We start from the raw sequence: 16,927 nt of genomic DNA, 5'->3' as shown, positions 1-16,927 counted from the left end.
CCCTAGGCTCATCCATGATCCATGCCCGAACCTTTCCAGGCTGATTTCTAGGACCCAATGAAACAAGCAGTTTGGATTCAAAGAATCGTTTGGGGCCTTTAAAGAAATTACAAAACGAGGCCCAGGAATGTATGAGTTCCGTGTAGAACTGGAATTCATAGTTTCGTACTCTGGCTTTCCTCGTGCCTTCGCTCTTCTTTATAACTGCTATTCGGTGCTTATTCACACAGCACTCTGTCCAAAATTCATCCCAATTCACCTCCCCTTTCAAATCCCCAAAAAAGAAAAAAAAACAAGTGAGTTTTCTCCAATTGCAGAATTTGGTACAAGGGTTTGTTCTCCAGTTGAATAGTCTCTGCGAATTTTGATTGATTCACGCTTCAATCGGTACCCTCTGTTTCTTTAATTTCATTCTCATCGATAAAGAATGATCATGGCATTTGAATTCTCAGTGATTTTGGTTTTTAATTTTTGTAGAAGCTAATAAGCTGTGAAATTGAATTGGGTTGCTCGTATTTTGTGTTTCTACGTGAAAACTGAAGCTGATTTGAATATTTGAGGTATTTTGAGTTGCATGCAACAATCTCTGACATGGAATGAAAGGTTTAAATTAAGTTAGACTAGTTTAAAATGTCAGCAGGGTGAAAGAAAGCTTCAGAAAATAGAGGGGGAAATGGGAATTCCAATGAAACAGTAGTTCATGGGTAAATATCGTAAAGATTAATCATTTTGTTTGTGGGATTATTGATTCTTGGTATTTGAGCTTTCCCCATGGTGCTGATAACTAGGAAAAGTTTAAAACTGAGAAGAAGGGACCAAAAAAAAAAAAAAAAAAGGAAAAAAAGAAAAAAAGAAAAGAAAAGAGAAGAGAGAGCTCAATGATTTTATGGCGGTCAAACTGCCCAGATTTAAAGCATGCATGCCCTGTTTTATGGCGGTCAAACTCCAGGAGTATATACATCAGCTTTGGACTTACTGCCACATACTCTTGGGGTTTAAAGTGAATGATTAAATTCCAGCATTTTAATTCTCTTTTAGATTTATGTATAGAAACTTGATTGTTGTTATTAAGTTTAGAATTAATTAAATGGTGCAAATTAATTGCTTTTTACATGCTTCTCACGTCTGTTTTGTGTTGCCTTGATGTATACAAATAGCTGCATTAGCGTCCTTATCTCCTCTGTGAACTGGATAATTTTCAAGTTTTTCGTTGGAGTCTGGCTCGTTTGTATTTGCATATAGTTTGTTTGCGTGAGAATTTCTATTGTTCTGATTATATGGGCATTTGGGTGGCCGTCAGTCTAGCTTCATCTTTTTGATGCTATAGAAATACATATGTTCAATTGGCTGCTTGCTGTCAAACAAGAATGAGCTGCCAGTGTTATTGACAATGGGTTGAATTCATACTTTCTTTTCTGGAAATCTCAAGGGCCTTGCACTAATTTGGGCTAATATATCTCCCTCTAGGTAGGTAGACGTCTTAAATCTGGAGAATGGCCCTGACTGGAAAGAAAAGGAAAAGGCGACTCGAGCAGCTCCCTGGTACTGGAAAAAAGAGTGGCTGGAACTGGATTGACGGACAGCAGTCGGAATTTGAAACAGCAGCGGTGACCATCGTTGTAAATTTTCCTATACTTGAACTCCCTGTCAACCTAATTTATGATATACTTTCCAGACTTCCATTGAGGAGCATATGCTGTTGTAGACTAGTGTGCAAAACATTCCTTGAACTCCTCGCACAACCTTATTTTGCCCAACTGCACCTAGCAAAGACTTCTCTCACCACAGTTAGCTTGGCTCTTCAGAAGAATATATTCCAGCAGGGGCTTCTTTGCTTCCATTTGCTCGACATTGATGAGGTCTCCAAAGGTGCCCCTTGTAGCACGGCCTGTCATCATGACATTTGTCGTGCTGGCAGTCCATCCCATCCCTGTCGTTCGTTAACTACGCAGAATGCTGATTTCTACTTTTCTGCAAGGGAAGCTGTTATAGTTGGATCGTGTAATGGGCTGCTTTGTCTATATTATGCGTTGCAAAACGCTTATGTCATTTTAAATCCTATTCTGGGCGAATATGTGGTTTCCGGTTGTCTGCCTTCATCAACACCGGCTTATACATACATGAACCATTCCGGATTTGGCTTCTGTCCAGGCACTAGGCAGTATAAGATTGTTCGATTCATGTGTGTAACATATGTTGTTGGTTCCTTAGTATTCACACCTGAAACCGAAGTAATGGTAGAGATACACACACTGGGCTCGACGTCCTGGAGAAAGATATACAATGTTCCTTGTCCCAAGATTCAGGGATCATTTGATCCTCTTCTAAATGGCTGTTTTCATTGGATTACTACTAGTTGCAAACCTTCTGACTTAATCTGTTCACTGGATTTGGAGAAAGAATGCCTCAAGCATCTTCCAACACCGCGTCACTTTAGTCAATCGTATGTCAACAAAATCTCCTGGATTACGGTAGGCATACTAGGAGGATGTCTCTGTCTTTGCTATGTTTACGAGGATAATCTTTTCGAGGCTTGGGTAATGAAAGATTATGGTGTGAAGGAATCATGGACGAAAGATTTCAGCATTACCATAAATTTCTATTCTGGCTTGCGCTTGGAACATTTGAACCGCCCCATCAAATTCCTGAACAACGGGGATCTGTGGCTCGTCTCCGACAATTCTGTAGTTTCATTCAGTCCTCGAGCAGGAACTTTCAAAGATTTTAAGGTTCTGGAGCCCTGGGTCACCGAAGTTGTTGTCCACACTCCGAGTTTCATATCCCTCAAGCATGCATTACAGGGCAACAATTTGGAGGTGAAATATCTGGGAAGGGCGAGGCCGGCAAAGATATCAGTGATGTGATGTCCTTCATCCCCCGGTTCGGTTGAAGAATTAAATCAATACTCAGAATATCTCCATGACAATATGCTCAAAGTCGTCACTATCAGTGGTCTAATGCTTGCTACCGTTTCTTATTAGGATCGATCAACGGGTCATCAAAGGTAGATTGGCATCTTGGCAAAATGTATGTAATATAGCCAATAGAAGAGGGTGGTGAATTTGGAGTTCTTTATAGATTAGATTAGATTAGATTTGATTTGATAATTAATTATTGAGAAATTTTATTTTATGACAGCGATGATGAGATCTTAAGTAATTTATCTTGGTTTTGTGACTTTAAAGCTAAAGAAATTGGTTGGAACTAGAAGTGTCCATTTATCCAAGGATAAAAGTCTTTTTTTTTTTTTTTGGTGTTGAAAGTTCTCACATTATCAAGAGCTAAACACAAATGCGCCTGGACCAAGAGGCGGAAAGTTTTCTGAAGTTTTGAGTTCAGGGGTAAGGGATGGTGGCAATGTGATTATGAGCCACAGTTCCAATCCACAATTTTCCCTTCAACTCTCTCACTTCACTGACTAGCTTCATCGCTTTGCCTTTTCTGTCTTCAAGAACATCCACAATCTCTCCTTTCTCATTGAAGAGTGAGATCACGGTGTACATCTTCATCCCAACCATCCTAGCCAAGTACCGCATTGGAATCGGTAACCTGAAATATACGTTCCTCATCCAGGGATTTCGAATCAGAGTCTCCTGTACCTTCGTTCGACAACAATCTATTGCCACCCAGAATTCCCCTTTCTCATTTATCCTCACGTTGTCTGGGAATCCGGGAAGGTCTGCAACAAGCTCCCTGCTGCCTGATTTTGGACCCTCCAGCCACAGTTTCATTAGCCTGTCATGCACGAAGTGTTAATGAGTTTGTAGGGTTTCAGTTACAGGAAGGGAAATTTTACATACAAGAATTTTAGTGGCCTCACTAACCTGGAATTGGTTGTTTCAGTGTAGAGGAGAAAGGTATGGTCTTTAGATAATTGGACTCCGTTAGCGAATGCCAGGCCGTCCAAGACCACATGAGTTGTTCCAGTTGGAGGATCATATCTTAGGAGTCGACCGGTAGATTCTCCTTCCAGTAGTATGAAGAAATGCTTTCTGCATTCAGCAGGGTGTTTAGTGTTCAATCACATTCAAACAACAAAAAGTTGATTTAGTGCACATACAAATTATAGTCATCTTTTATTTAGTTAAAACAAAAAAAAATTAATTGCCAGATCTGCTGAACTTACACTCTATTGTATCTTGTACTGGTGTCTGTGAAGAAAATGGATCCATTTTTATGGATGTCGAGATCGTTGGCAAATAGAATGGGCTTGCCTCCCACCTGAGTTGACAAAGGAGTGGCAATTCCTCCTTCAGGCCCCACTACCAGGAGACCATAGTAAGCATCTGCAATGTATAGCTTCCCAGTTTGTTTATCAAACCTTAAGCCAAGGGGTCGGCCACATTTTGGCTCATCCTTCCAGTGCTTGCTGCTTGTTGAATCTTTCCCTTTGGCACAGAGTTTCTCAGTCCTTTCAAGTGAAGGTCAAAAATTAGCACTTAGCTGGGACAATTCCTAAATTAATTAGTTAAAGCTAATTAGCATAATCAGGTATGTTATTTGCAGAGGTCAATCCTTGATCACATTACTCCTGCTCAGATGATAATCTTGACATGAACCAGCAGTTCATATTTGCACTGTTAAGCATTAAACTAAATGTATAGAGAAGTGGTGGTCAAGCTTGAAGAAAGAAACATGTTTCCTAGGTTGTTTTGCTACAGTATTATTATCTAGTGTGACTTAGTCAATGCTGCAGATGTTACCATAAAGCTCACCAGTTACGAGTTACTAATGCAAATGTTTCCCATCCTGCATCTTTCCCCATCCACCTTACAATGCGTCCATCAGCCAGACCAGTGTAAGGGCCACGACCCTGGATATCGAACTCCAAAGACTCGGGTCCAAAAATTTCATCTACAAATTCCAGATTCCCCTCTCCTAGGCGGCTCCTGTTGTCTCTAGGCCAACTCTCCATGACTTGCTTGTATGGTGCAACATCATTTTTCACAGGCCTAAAATCAATCCCTCCTACAGGACTTAAATCAAAAGGGTCCATCACTAGGAACCCTACAGCCAGAACAAGGAACAGCAGATAAGGATGCTGCAAAAGCAGCTCATCTCTGAGTTGGATTCGCTTCTCCATGTTGAAACAGGATGGATAAATTTGACTATGTGTGTATGTGTGTTTTGTCTGCAGGAGAGGAGGAAGAAGGGTAATGAGGGTTAAATCATGAATGACGATGATATTCAATTTTCCTATGAATGCATGCTTTATCTGTGAAAGCATATCGGTTTAGGGATAGGTTGCTGGTTGTTGATCATGTCCTTGGCATTGGTTGTTGAAACTTTTTGTAGTCAGTACAACAGCAGAGGTAATCTTTCTTTTCTGGGGAAAATTCCAGCGCATTCTTTAATCAACCTGCCCTACTGTCTATTATTTCACATTTCTCATTGGTGTTGAAGTGATCAGCAAACAGCTTTATTTAAAGGTAAATGAAGGGGTTCTCTGTCGCATAACCATGAGACTGACAAGCCAGATTCATCCACAACTCATTATTTGATTGTCACAACTTAATTGAGGAGGAAACAACTGATAATACCCTTTTAACATTTTTATTATATATGATACCCTTTGGATACCACAGAAGAAGTACCATAGCCATAGGTACTCACGGAGTAAAAATTTTGTTCCCAGTTTCCAACTATATATTCCGAGTTCAAGAATATACAAAAAAGAGTCAAACAAAAAAAAAAAAAAATGCCCAAAGATTAATCCACTAATTGTAAGCTCTTAACAAGGTTATCAACATCCTCTAAATCTTGAGCATTTTGGCCTGCCAGATAAACATGGTTGCCTGACAAAGCGCCTTTCTTTGCCAAGTTATTAGCAACCAAGTTAGCTTCTTCATAAATATGATAAATGACTGCGTGGAACTCCCTGAGCACGTCAAGTGCTCTGCTCAGAGATTCATGAACTTCTTCTGGAATTTCGTGTTGGAGTTTGTTAGCCCATTGAATGACCCAATTATCATCTCCCTCCACGATCAAATTTCATGTAACCTTAGGGATCTTTAACAGCTCTGTCAGGCCAAACATCAATGCCTCAACACAGGCAGCAGTTTGATCCACTTTGCCAAGAGCACCTCTATATATCAGTATAGGTTCCTTAGAGTCATTGTGACAAATGCCACCAAAACCACCAAGATTGTCTCCATTATCAGAACTTCTTCCTCCAAAATTCAACTGTAAAGCTGCTGGCACCACAATTGTCAGAAGTTGCAGTCCCGCCAATGAACTAATTATGATCAGCAAAATACAAAATAAATCTACAGAGTTAATCAAGTAAATATAAAGACTTTTTAATCTTTAGCAGGGAGGAATCCGAAAGTTGGGAGGTTTTGTTTCCATTATTCACTTAGGAGTCGGAGTTTTCTGACTTTGTTTGGCAAACTAAGGGAAAAAAAAAAACCTTACGATTCACAAAAAATGCTAGATACATTGTGCAATCTGGTATTCGAGATCAAATTTTCAGTTGATTATTATTTCCTCTGTTTGATTATCATTTTAGGTGATTTTGGCAAACCTGGTATCTAACCATGCAGCATTGTTTGCAACGCAAGAAAGAAGTGGAAAAAGTCTACTTCCGTCGTCGCCTTTCAATTTCAAATTAGGGTTAGAAGCATTAAACCCCTTAAATTTTATCCACCCTTACTTGCAGTTTGCTCCCCTCAACTCAGTAAATAGGCACTTGGTCCCCTATTTTACGTTTTAGGACAAAAGTATCCATTCCATAAGAATTGTTACTTTATTTCATTTTTTCTCCTTTTTTTGTCCTTTTCTACTTGTCTTTCTTCCCATCTCTCATGTGATCCAATAATTTCTGTTCTTTGCAAATATTATCCATACGTTAATTTTAATCTTTTTAAACTTATTCTTTATTTATTTCTATCTTTCTTGCTTTTATATATTGAAAATAATAATTATCATAGGGTCTGTGCTATGACAAAGTATGTTATCTATGCACATAAACTATTTCAAATATTATTTAAATCAACACATCTAGAGTTTAGAATACAATAATTTTTAATAACAATAGTAAAAAAATTCAAATCATAATAACATAACAGTTAATAAACTATATAAAAAAAGAAACTAAAAATATCAGTTATTTTATTTTTTTGAGAGATACCTTTATATATTAAGTAATTTAAAATTTTAGTTTACTAATATCTTTTTAAATAGTCGAATTGCTAGAAATATACATTTTTTTATTATGACAGATATATACGAGTTTTTTACGCTACATAGTTTGTCTTGAATTTTCTAATAGTATAAATGGAAAAAGCAAGAATGAAATTGTAAGTTAGTCCTTAAATTATTTTTCTAAAGCCAAAATAGTCCTTAAACCTTATTGTGAGTTAGTTTAGTTCCTCAATTATTTTTATGAAGCTATAGTCCTCAAACTTTATTATGAGCCAATTTAGTCCCTTAGCTATTTTACTTAAGCTGAAATAGTCCCTCACCTTTATTTACGTGGCTAATTTGGTCTTTATTTGGCTTATTCATCCAATTTATCAATCTTCTGCACTAACAACCGGGGGCAAAATAAGAAATTCAGTTATTACCCTTATTAAAATAATAGAAAAATAGATATTTGTAAAAAAAAAAATTAAAAACAAAATTGAATCATATAGAGAACAAATAAAATTATAGAGCTTCTTATGGATAAAAAAAGGAGTTGATGCAAAAAATTTCATGATCCAACATATTCCATTAAATGGATAAAAGAGAAAATAACACAACAACAGTATGTAAAAAGTTGGAAAAAATGTGCTATTATTATGATTACTTTTTAAAAAACAAAGTTGAAAGGAAGCTCAACTTTTTTTTTATTTCGATATGATTCAATTATGTTGTCGATTTTTCAGCAAATATCAATTTTTTTATTGTTCTAATAAGGGCTATGGTTGGGTTTCTTATTATGTCATTGGTTGTCGGTGCCAAAAGTTGATGAATTGGACAGATTAGCCAAATCACGACCAAATTAGCCACGTAAACATAGGTGAGGGACTATTTCGCCTTAGGAAAATAGTTAAGCTGTTAAATTGACTCATAATAAAGTTCAAGGATATTTCAACTTTTTAAAAATAGTTGAGCGGCTAAATTGATTCAAAAGAAGTTTAGGGACTATTTTGACTTTAATACAATAGTTTAGGGACTAAATTGATATTTTGCTTAAAAAAAAAGCCTTCAAAAAGTCACAATCCAAACAAAACCTTAATGCAGACATGCAAGCCAGAAAGAGCAGGAGATTCCCGCATCTTTGTAGCTTGGTTCGCTCACGAGCTCTCCTTGTCCAAAAGTTCTGATTCTCCTGTACCAACCCCGACCTGTAAAACCGTAAGACGGTAATTTTAACTGTGAAAGGGGTCCTCGAGGAGCATATGCCTGCCTAAAATAATCCTACACTCTCTTACCTTCTGTCTTTTTTTTTTTATTGGGTCAAAATGTCACTTTCATTAGATAATTAGCTGAGTGGTTACATTTACACTTGTGTACAAAGCATAGTTATTAAACTCGGCCCGGAGAGGAGACCGGCGAAGAAGGTGGGTCAACGGGTCACTGGTTCAACCGGTGGGTGAGTGGTTGAACCAGTGGGTCACTACATATATTTAAATATTATATTTTATAAATTTGATATAGGATATATGAGATAAATTGTAATAAATAATGTCATAACAAATATTCATGTAATTTAATTTGCTATAGAATATTTAATTCATATAAGAATCAGCAAAACATAAATTTAATTAGTAATCCACCAAACTTCAAGTGTAGATGTTTACTGTAATTATCTAGATTATTTACAAATTTTAAATGCAAAAAAATATTTAAAAAATAATATTTGTCTTTAAAATAAATTATGTAATATGTTATTTTTGAAATCTATTTTATAATTTATAGAATATAAGGGTCATAAGTTTTATTAAAAGATTCCAAATACATTTGTTTTGGAGAGAGTTTAAAAAAAAATAAAGATGAAATTAACAAAACATTCATATAGCATAAGAATGGCCATTAATGAACAAATGACAAAGTGGTCTGGTGGTGAGCTACGCACAAACAAAGTTGAAGGTCGGAAGTTCAAAACTAAGCAAAGGTTTGGACAAACATTTTTTCCTCAAACTCGGTCTGCCCACAAAACCGGCCGGGTTCCGGTTTAATCCGGTTGAACCGCCGATCCGTTGAAAAGTCAACGGTTCATATGCAGAAACGATCCAATTGAAGAACCGGCTCGGTTTAGTGGCCAGTTCGCCGGGTTGATCGGTCGAACCGTCGGGCCGGGTTGACCGGTCGAACCGCCGGGCCTGGCCGGGTTTAATAACTATGGTACAAAGGGAGCAACTGCTGCATCAGAGCTGTGTACCTCTGGTAAGCCATTTTAATTTCAACATTTCTTTCTTTTTGTCTCTCTCTTTCTCTGTCTCTTGGCGGCTGAGGGGAGAGGCAGCTGAAAGAAAGCTTCACCAATCTTTGAAGGAGAGAAAAAATGTCAACTATCCAATCCAGACTGCCACTCTCTTGCTTTGCTTCCTTTTCTTCATCTTCCCCAGTATTCTTGGGAAGTGCTAACCTCATTTTCAAGAGATCAGTTCGCTTGTTTTCAGCTACTTCAACTCCCGACCAATTCGGGAAACATTCATTTCTCCTCAAGAATTTCAATTCGTTGCAAAATTCAAGGTTGGCCCATTTGAGAATTACTTGCGCTGCAATATCAGGAGAGTTTGACAAGGTGAAAAGTGCAATTTTTGTTGGTATTTGCTCATTTCTATGATTTCTTTTTATTGTGGAAAATAAAAGTGATCAATCTTGTAATTTCAGAGCCCTGATATAGTAGTTAAAGAGAAATGTGTCTCTGTGATTCTGCTTGCTGGAGGAACGGGGAAAAGAATGGGTGTAAGTCTTCCTTATAATTATCTGTCTTGCAATTTGCTAGTAGATTAATGTCAGTTACAGAATATACACTTAAATCCTAGGCCAACCATTTGCACTGATACTTTCTTGAGCTTTTGGTTTAGTTGGAATTGGGGAATTACTGGATTTTGTGAAAGTTATTAGGTTAGTGTCGTCTAGCAATTTCCTTCATTGACACCCTCACAAAATCTTAGTTTTGACATCTGTCCATTGGAAATCCAGGATAAGGGATGTTTACTCTATAATGATTTTTAGCGCTTTGCATTATTGGCTCGTGATGGATTTTCAGCGCTTTGCATTAATGATTTTCACTGTCAGATGATGGATTTAATCTCTTTTGTGTGAATAGGCTAGCATGCCAAAGCAGTATCTTCCACTTCTAGGCCAACCTATCGCATTGTACAGGTAAACAGCTACCGCTCCAACTCAAGCCTGATAGCTATGAAAGCCAATGAGTCAGAATGAGGTCTGTTGAGATCTTCTGATAAAAGGAACCAAAATTCCTCTTTGAAAATTTACAAAATTGAAGTCATTAAAATAAACTATATGAGTTTATTGGAATTTCTGAGCCCTACATTATTTGTTTTATTTGCAAGGTTGACAGAGCTATATTTCTGGGCCCGTTAAGAATTTCGGAGAAAATATCCTTGTTTATCCTCTCCATTTTTATGAGTAGTTTAAGTCCATCCCACTTTCAAGTTTCTGTCCATAACAGGGAGATCTGATCTAATTCCAATCTGCAACCATGCCAATGTTAAAGCAAGATTTCACTTGCATATATTCTTACTAGTATCTGATCATTTAGAGTCTAAACATCAGTGTACTCAACTCTTAGTGGAATTATCTTCTAGATGAAACCTGTTGTGGTTGGGTTCACATTCATTAAGAAAAAGAAAGAACTTCATCTCAGAGTCAGAGTAAATGTTTCCCATGGTTGTTTGCTGTTCTTGGCTAACCTTCACTCTCTGAGTTGTTTATTGGATGACTTGCATTTTAGTTTCTTTACCTTCTGCGCTCTGCCTGAAGTAAGGGAAATTGTTGTGGTATGCGATCCTTCTTATCAAGATATCTTTGAAGGTATGTAGACCTTCGTCTGTTTAGTTATTCTCTCTTACTGATATAACAGTTAATTAGTCTAAATTCCTTACCTCAGATGCAAAAGAGAAGATCCACGTGGATATGAAGTTTGCATTGCCTGGAAAGGAGAGACAAGACTCTGTGTATAGTGGCCTACAGGTACAGATATGTTATCTTGGTCTAATAGAATATGTTGTCAAAGGGCATTCAAATGAACTATATATGCTGTATCACGTTTCGAAGGTTTTTGTGCAAAACTCGTTACAATGATTGATTGTGATTAAAAGTGGTTGATGTTCTTCGTGATCTTTTAACTTTGGGTTGCTTATACCTTTTTCCTAGGGTCGATGTAAGAAAGTTTCATCTCAACTCAATGTTCCCATTGATGGTTTTGCTTCTTAGTACAAAAGAATTCTACATATTGAAGACACATGAAAACTTGCTCATTTCGATTTCACTTATTCCATCTTTTTCACTTTGAAGTTACAGCACACATCTGCTTTTACACAACAGAAAATATACTGATATTTATATATTACAGTGTAAATACTATCTGAGTTCCTTGTCAGAGTCTCTTTGGGTCCTAGAAGATATTTATATCAGTCTTATTCTCCATATAGTACTTGTCCTTAGGAACGTGATGGAAGTTCTCCTATGCGATTCATCTGCATGCTAATATTGAAACTATGATCATCAACTTTCCAGTAGATGTGTGGGTACTTGTCTCTAGTCAAGCATCCTTTGGTATTGAGCTTATGCAATTGAATAGAAGACAAGTTGACTTTTAGTTCTTAACCCCAAAATTCATGATTACCCGATGCAATGCTTGCTGATTCCAAATGTGGCACTTCATCTGCAATTCTTCATGCTCCTATGAAATTCACAGCAATGGTTATCTATCTTATTCATACATGGCTATTTTTGCTTAGGCAGTTGATTCAAGCACAGAACTTGTTTGCATCCATGATTCTGCGAGACCTCTGGTATTAGCTGAGGATGTAGGGAAGGTACTGTCATCATCTAAACTTATCTCTTCTTTCTATTAATTGAATGTCTGGACAATAGTAGTTTCACATTGGAATAGAATTTCATCTTTTTTTGTTTTTGGTGTATTTATGTACTAATCTTATCAAGCTCCAAAAGCTTATCTGACGTTCTTCCATTCTTTTATATTCTTCACTTCTTTTATCTGTTATACTTGTTTAACCTTTTCTCTGTGATTTCAAACTAATCATGCTGTTTGTCCTAGCTGGTTATGTGCATCAGGAAGTTGTAATATTCCTATATTCAGTCTTCTATTTTCTATGTAAAATGTAAAACTCAGAAACTTAAAATATTGGATCTGATGCTAGTTAGACATGAGCATATTATGGGGAGATTTTTGTTGTCATCTGCATATTAAATGTAGGATGCTATCCTTCCATATTCTATTTTTGCCCTGGCTTATTTTCTAGAATCTACCCTCCTAAATATTAAATGTTCAAAGAAACAGCCTTGCAATACTCCATTTACTCTTTCGGTGGCATCATGGCAGGTTCTAAAGGATGCTTTGAGGGTTGGAGCTGCTGTACTTGGTGTACCCTCTAAGGCCACAATCAAAGAGGTACATATGTTTCGTGATAGTTGATTCTATCCCAGTTTGACATCAGCAATGTCTACTTAGGCCATTTTAGAGAGTAGTGACTGGTATGAAATGACCAGAGGCAGAACTTTGTCTGGATGAAAGAAGTGATCCAAAGTACTTCTCTGCTTTTATTCTGGCTGAATAATAATTCTTAGCTTTATAGTGCTTTTTAAGGTTTCTGAGCAATTTGGCTTATACAGTACGTGATTTTGGATTATTCAGTTGATTGAACCCCAAATTGTGAGCACATGTATTCCATAATCCATACCGAGGAAGATGAGTTATTGTTAAGTCTCAAATTGCTTGTTTCAGAGCTTCTTTCCTAGTAGTGAAGGTGCAATGGTAGTAAGTCAACACCATGATGCATGGATTGCTCTCTACTGACTTAGCTGGTCGAGGCAAAATTAGTCATTACATTTCACTGGTCAATGTTTAATCAAGGAGAACAGATTCCAATCAAGCCCTCCAAAACAATTGTCTATTAAACCGTTAAAAGATCAAATTATTCAAGTTGGCCTTCAAATTATAGTCTCATACTAGTTGAGTCCTTTCACAAGTCACAACTAATTCGTTGAATTTCATCCTTGAACTTTCAAACTCTTCCACTTTACCCTTCTATTTTTGTAAAAACTCTGCATGCATGACTGCTAGCAGAAGGGTGATTATTGGAACATATTTCAACATTTGAAGGATTAAACTGAAAAGATAAACATTAGAAGGACTGAGTTGATGGCTATAGTGAATTTGACATCCTTGTTTGGGTTGGGTGGGGGGGGAGAGGGGGGGATGACACTTTCAATTTGGAGGACCAGATTGACAAAGACTGAATTTTGCTTGACTGGTACATCTGCTTATATTGCAAGGTTTAACTGAGTTTAAAACTTATAGAAGTATGCCATTCAAGTGAAGACAATCTAATCACATCCACCGCATAAGTGGTACTCATTTATCGTAAAGAACTAAGTGGAACTATAAGCACGAAAATGTGTATTTGATGAAACAGTTTAGCACTTTTTGGGATGTGAAGTATGTGAGATAAACAAATAGAAAGGTGGCTTTATATTCAATTTGGAGATGGATTGCCTTTTTATATTAAAGAATAACTCTTCTTCCCCATAATATATTCCGACCACAATGACCTATCTTCATGCATAAAAATACTAGATTATCTAGCAGAAAAGATTAAAAATCACTACAAATCTCCCTTATATCTGTCTATTGCAATTTCTGGATTATTATGTGATGTTTTTTTGAACCTTCCACATTTACAAAAGAATTGTGGACTATAAACGACATCATTCATGACAATGATGGATACTGAATGAGTGGAATTGGGATATGGCTGGAATATGATGAAATAGAGCCACTTTGAGGTTCTCTCTGAAATGAGACATGGAAGTGAGTCAAGTGAGTGGGACTCTGAAATGAGGAGGGAATTGAGTTAAGTGAGTGGGACTCCTACACTCTAGTTTACTGACTAGCTAGCTTGCCTAAAGCCATAATCTGATAGAAAGAGTTTTCATGCTGGCGTGAGATGCTAGTACTTGAATTGTTTAAAAGATTTCTGCTCTTTCTCTATGCTTATGGTATCTGACAGGTCTCCCATTCATTGTGCAGGCTGATAGTAAATATTTTGTTGTCAAGACTCTAGACAGGAAAACATTATGGGAAATGCAGACTCCACAGGTCTGCCATTGGAAGCATATTTATCTTATTTCTTTATGCTATGATACCTTAAAAAAGTTTCCTGGTTTATCATGATAGGGATAGATAGATAGGACATAAACATTTTTGGCCATATACATGGTCGATGAAATATCCATAAAACTTCTTCTACAGGTTATCAAGCCTGACTTGCTTAGAAAGGGTTTTGAGCTTGTTAACAGGTAATCAATATTTTGGTGGCTAAACATTAGTTATTTTCTGTCTTCTTAATTTTAAATATTGTTATGTTATGTTTTAATGGACTTCCATTTGCCTCCAGGGAGGGCCTTGAGGTCACTGATGATGTATCCATAGTGGAGCACCTAAAACATCCTGTTTATATTACTGAGGGATCCTACACAAATATCAAGGTAATGAAACTATGATTGTTTCATTTTTCCCCAAAAGGCAAGCCCATGAACTCCCACTATTCTGTTTCAGCATATCCGATATCTTGGTATTCCTAACATTCCTGGTTATAAGCATATCACATGCCTGCATGCTAATATATTGCTGCCATGTAATTGTTCCTAGGCGTCTGACTTACTAAGAATTACATGTCAACTCCTCAGAGATCTTTATGAACGTGCAGGTTACCACGCCGGATGACTTGTTGCTTGCAGAAAGAATACTGAAGCCTACCTCTCCAAAGCCATCCTAGCAAATATCTCTCCCCCGAGCCTCGACCTTTTGTATCCTACTCTCGATCTCAGCCTTGAGACCAAGAAAGGCATCTCTTTGTAGCTTTATGCGGTATAGATCTCTCGAGAAATGGGCAAGTGTTGATGGTTAATCGTAGTTTGTTTCCCAGTTTTGCAGAAAATCGAATAGCAACTCATTCCTTTGTGCATTATTACAAATCAAACCTCTCTGGAAGAGGCAGTTTCCTATTACAATACCATGCTAGCAAATAAAAGCAAGTTTGCCACTACAGCACTACTGTAGGTTCATCTCTTCCAGCCTGATCTGGGGCTTCGTTTGTAATTCTTGTGATAATGAGCTATTGTGAGTTCAATAACTGTTGCAGCGTCATTTAATGGAATTCCATTACTGGAGTTTTCCATGCTTCTCATTTGCTTCTTGTGGTTGTACATTTGTTTGTCAAACGAATTAAGGCTTTCATGCCATCTGGGGTCTGTAGTTTCTCTTATTCCTTTTATTGTTTGACTATCTTTTCATTCAATGGCAGGCTTTGGTGGGGTGGGAGGTCAAGGTTCAAACTTTGCCTCCCACCATCTGTCACTGTATGTGATCTGTCACTTTAAAATGATTCCAAACGCCCATCGGATAAGGGGAAAGAAAAAGTACAACCATTTGGTTGAAACAATTTAAAGGGTATCATGCAGTATTTTAACAATTGAAATTCGTAAAATTGAAGTATGCATCTTCACTTACAAAAGTGAAGGAAACATATAGAAATTTTTATTTTTGTTTGCCAATTATGAGTTTACTCTAGATTTTTTTCCTTTTTGTTTTCTTTTTTTTTTTCCATCAAGCTAAATGGACACAAAAGCAATTATGATAAATCCACACAAGTGACTAAGTTTCATTTTGTTTTAGGGGAACATCAAATAAGAGAAATTGAAGTTGCTTTGGAGGGTTCAGATATTTATAATCCAATATTACACTGTAATTGAAATTGTTGGAACTATGATGAAGACGTGACAAATCTTTGGATACACTTTATGAAATTCAATAAATCTTATTGTGTTTTTAAACGAGGTAAATTTAAATTTGTATATCTAAACTAAGGGTCCGTTTGGATTAGCTGTTTTTGGGGTTGTTTTTCAAAAACAGCACTGTAGCATTTCGTTTTTCAAATACAAGTCCGTTTGGATTAGTTGTTTTTGGGGTTGTTTTTCAAAAATTATATAAAAAACTTTTACTGTTGATGTTTTATGGATTATTTTTAGATGTATTTTTAAAACATATTTTCGAGTATTTTTATAATGTATAATTTTTAAATTTTTATAACAATATACAATTATACATTTATAAATATTTATAAATAAATATATTTATATAAAAATATATAAATGTATTATATTATATATAATACATAATATAAATATATTTATAAATGTATAAATTATAAATGAATATTATATAAATGTATAAATTATAATTTATAATTTTTATATTTATATACATTTATGCATTTATAATACATTTATAAATATTTATAAATAAATATATTTAAATATTTATAAATAAATATATTTATACTTTTATGAATAAATATATTCATATATTTATATATAAATGTTTAAATGTATATTACTATAAATATATAAATTATAAATGTAAATTATAATTTATAATTTATAATTTTTATGTTTTTATATTTATATACGTTTATGCATTTATAATACAATTATAAATATTTATAAATAAATATATTTATATATTATTATAAATAAGTAAGTGTATTATATATATAAATAAATTTATATATTATATATAAATAAATAAGTGTATTATATTTATTTATTTATTATATATTATTTTTATAAATAAATATATAAATGTATTATTAGTGTATTATATTATATATAATACATAACATAAATATATTTATAAATGTATAAATGTATATTATTATAAATG

At 35.6% G+C, this 16,927-nt stretch overlaps 3 protein-coding genes across 4 annotated transcripts; 2 read left to right on the top strand and 1 right to left on the bottom strand.

Annotated features, from left to right (window-relative positions):
* The first annotated feature begins 130 nt into the window (after positions 1-130).
* LOC113731961 (F-box protein At3g07870) lies at positions 131-3,159 on the top strand. Of its 2 annotated transcripts, none has more exons than XM_027257513.2 (2): positions 131-387; positions 1,472-3,159. In XM_027257513.2, exon 2 carries the CDS (start codon positions 1,494-1,496, stop codon positions 2,862-2,864), a length of 1,371 nt encoding a protein of 456 aa, XP_027113314.2. In that variant the 5' UTR covers positions 131-387; positions 1,472-1,493; the 3' UTR covers positions 2,865-3,159. The 2 variants fall into 2 exon arrangements, with proteins under 2 accessions (XP_027113314.2, XP_027113313.2); XM_027257512.2 differs by having other exon boundaries at positions 136-387; positions 1,468-3,159.
* A 125-nt stretch (positions 3,160-3,284) lies between these two features.
* On the bottom strand, positions 3,285-5,293 carry LOC140035217 (protein STRICTOSIDINE SYNTHASE-LIKE 13-like). Its single transcript, XM_072075231.1, has 4 exons — positions 4,716-5,293; positions 4,127-4,411; positions 3,825-3,992; positions 3,285-3,735 (listed from the first exon to the last, which is right to left on the bottom strand). The coding sequence occupies exons 1-4, from the start codon at positions 5,225-5,227 to the stop codon at positions 3,336-3,338; spliced, it is 1,365 nt and encodes a 454-aa protein (XP_071931332.1). The 5' UTR covers positions 5,228-5,293; the 3' UTR covers positions 3,285-3,335.
* Positions 5,294-9,333: 4,040 nt separating this feature from the next.
* Positions 9,334-15,392, top strand: LOC113731959 (2-C-methyl-D-erythritol 4-phosphate cytidylyltransferase, chloroplastic). The gene is made up of 11 exons (XM_027257511.2): positions 9,334-9,733; positions 9,823-9,897; positions 10,265-10,320; positions 10,913-10,992; positions 11,069-11,151; positions 11,922-11,999; positions 12,527-12,595; positions 14,234-14,302; positions 14,456-14,502; positions 14,601-14,691; positions 14,913-15,392. The coding sequence occupies exons 1-11, from the start codon at positions 9,491-9,493 to the stop codon at positions 14,979-14,981; spliced, it is 960 nt and encodes a 319-aa protein (XP_027113312.1). The 5' UTR covers positions 9,334-9,490; the 3' UTR covers positions 14,982-15,392.
* Positions 15,393-16,927: the final 1,535 nt, after the last annotated feature.

Source organism: Coffea arabica, chromosome 2c (assembly GCF_036785885.1).
Source record: "Coffea arabica cultivar ET-39 chromosome 2c, Coffea Arabica ET-39 HiFi, whole genome shotgun sequence".
Classification (NCBI taxonomy): Eukaryota; Viridiplantae; Streptophyta; class Magnoliopsida; order Gentianales; family Rubiaceae; genus Coffea; species Coffea arabica.
This window is presented reverse-complemented; position numbering and strand designations above follow the sequence as displayed.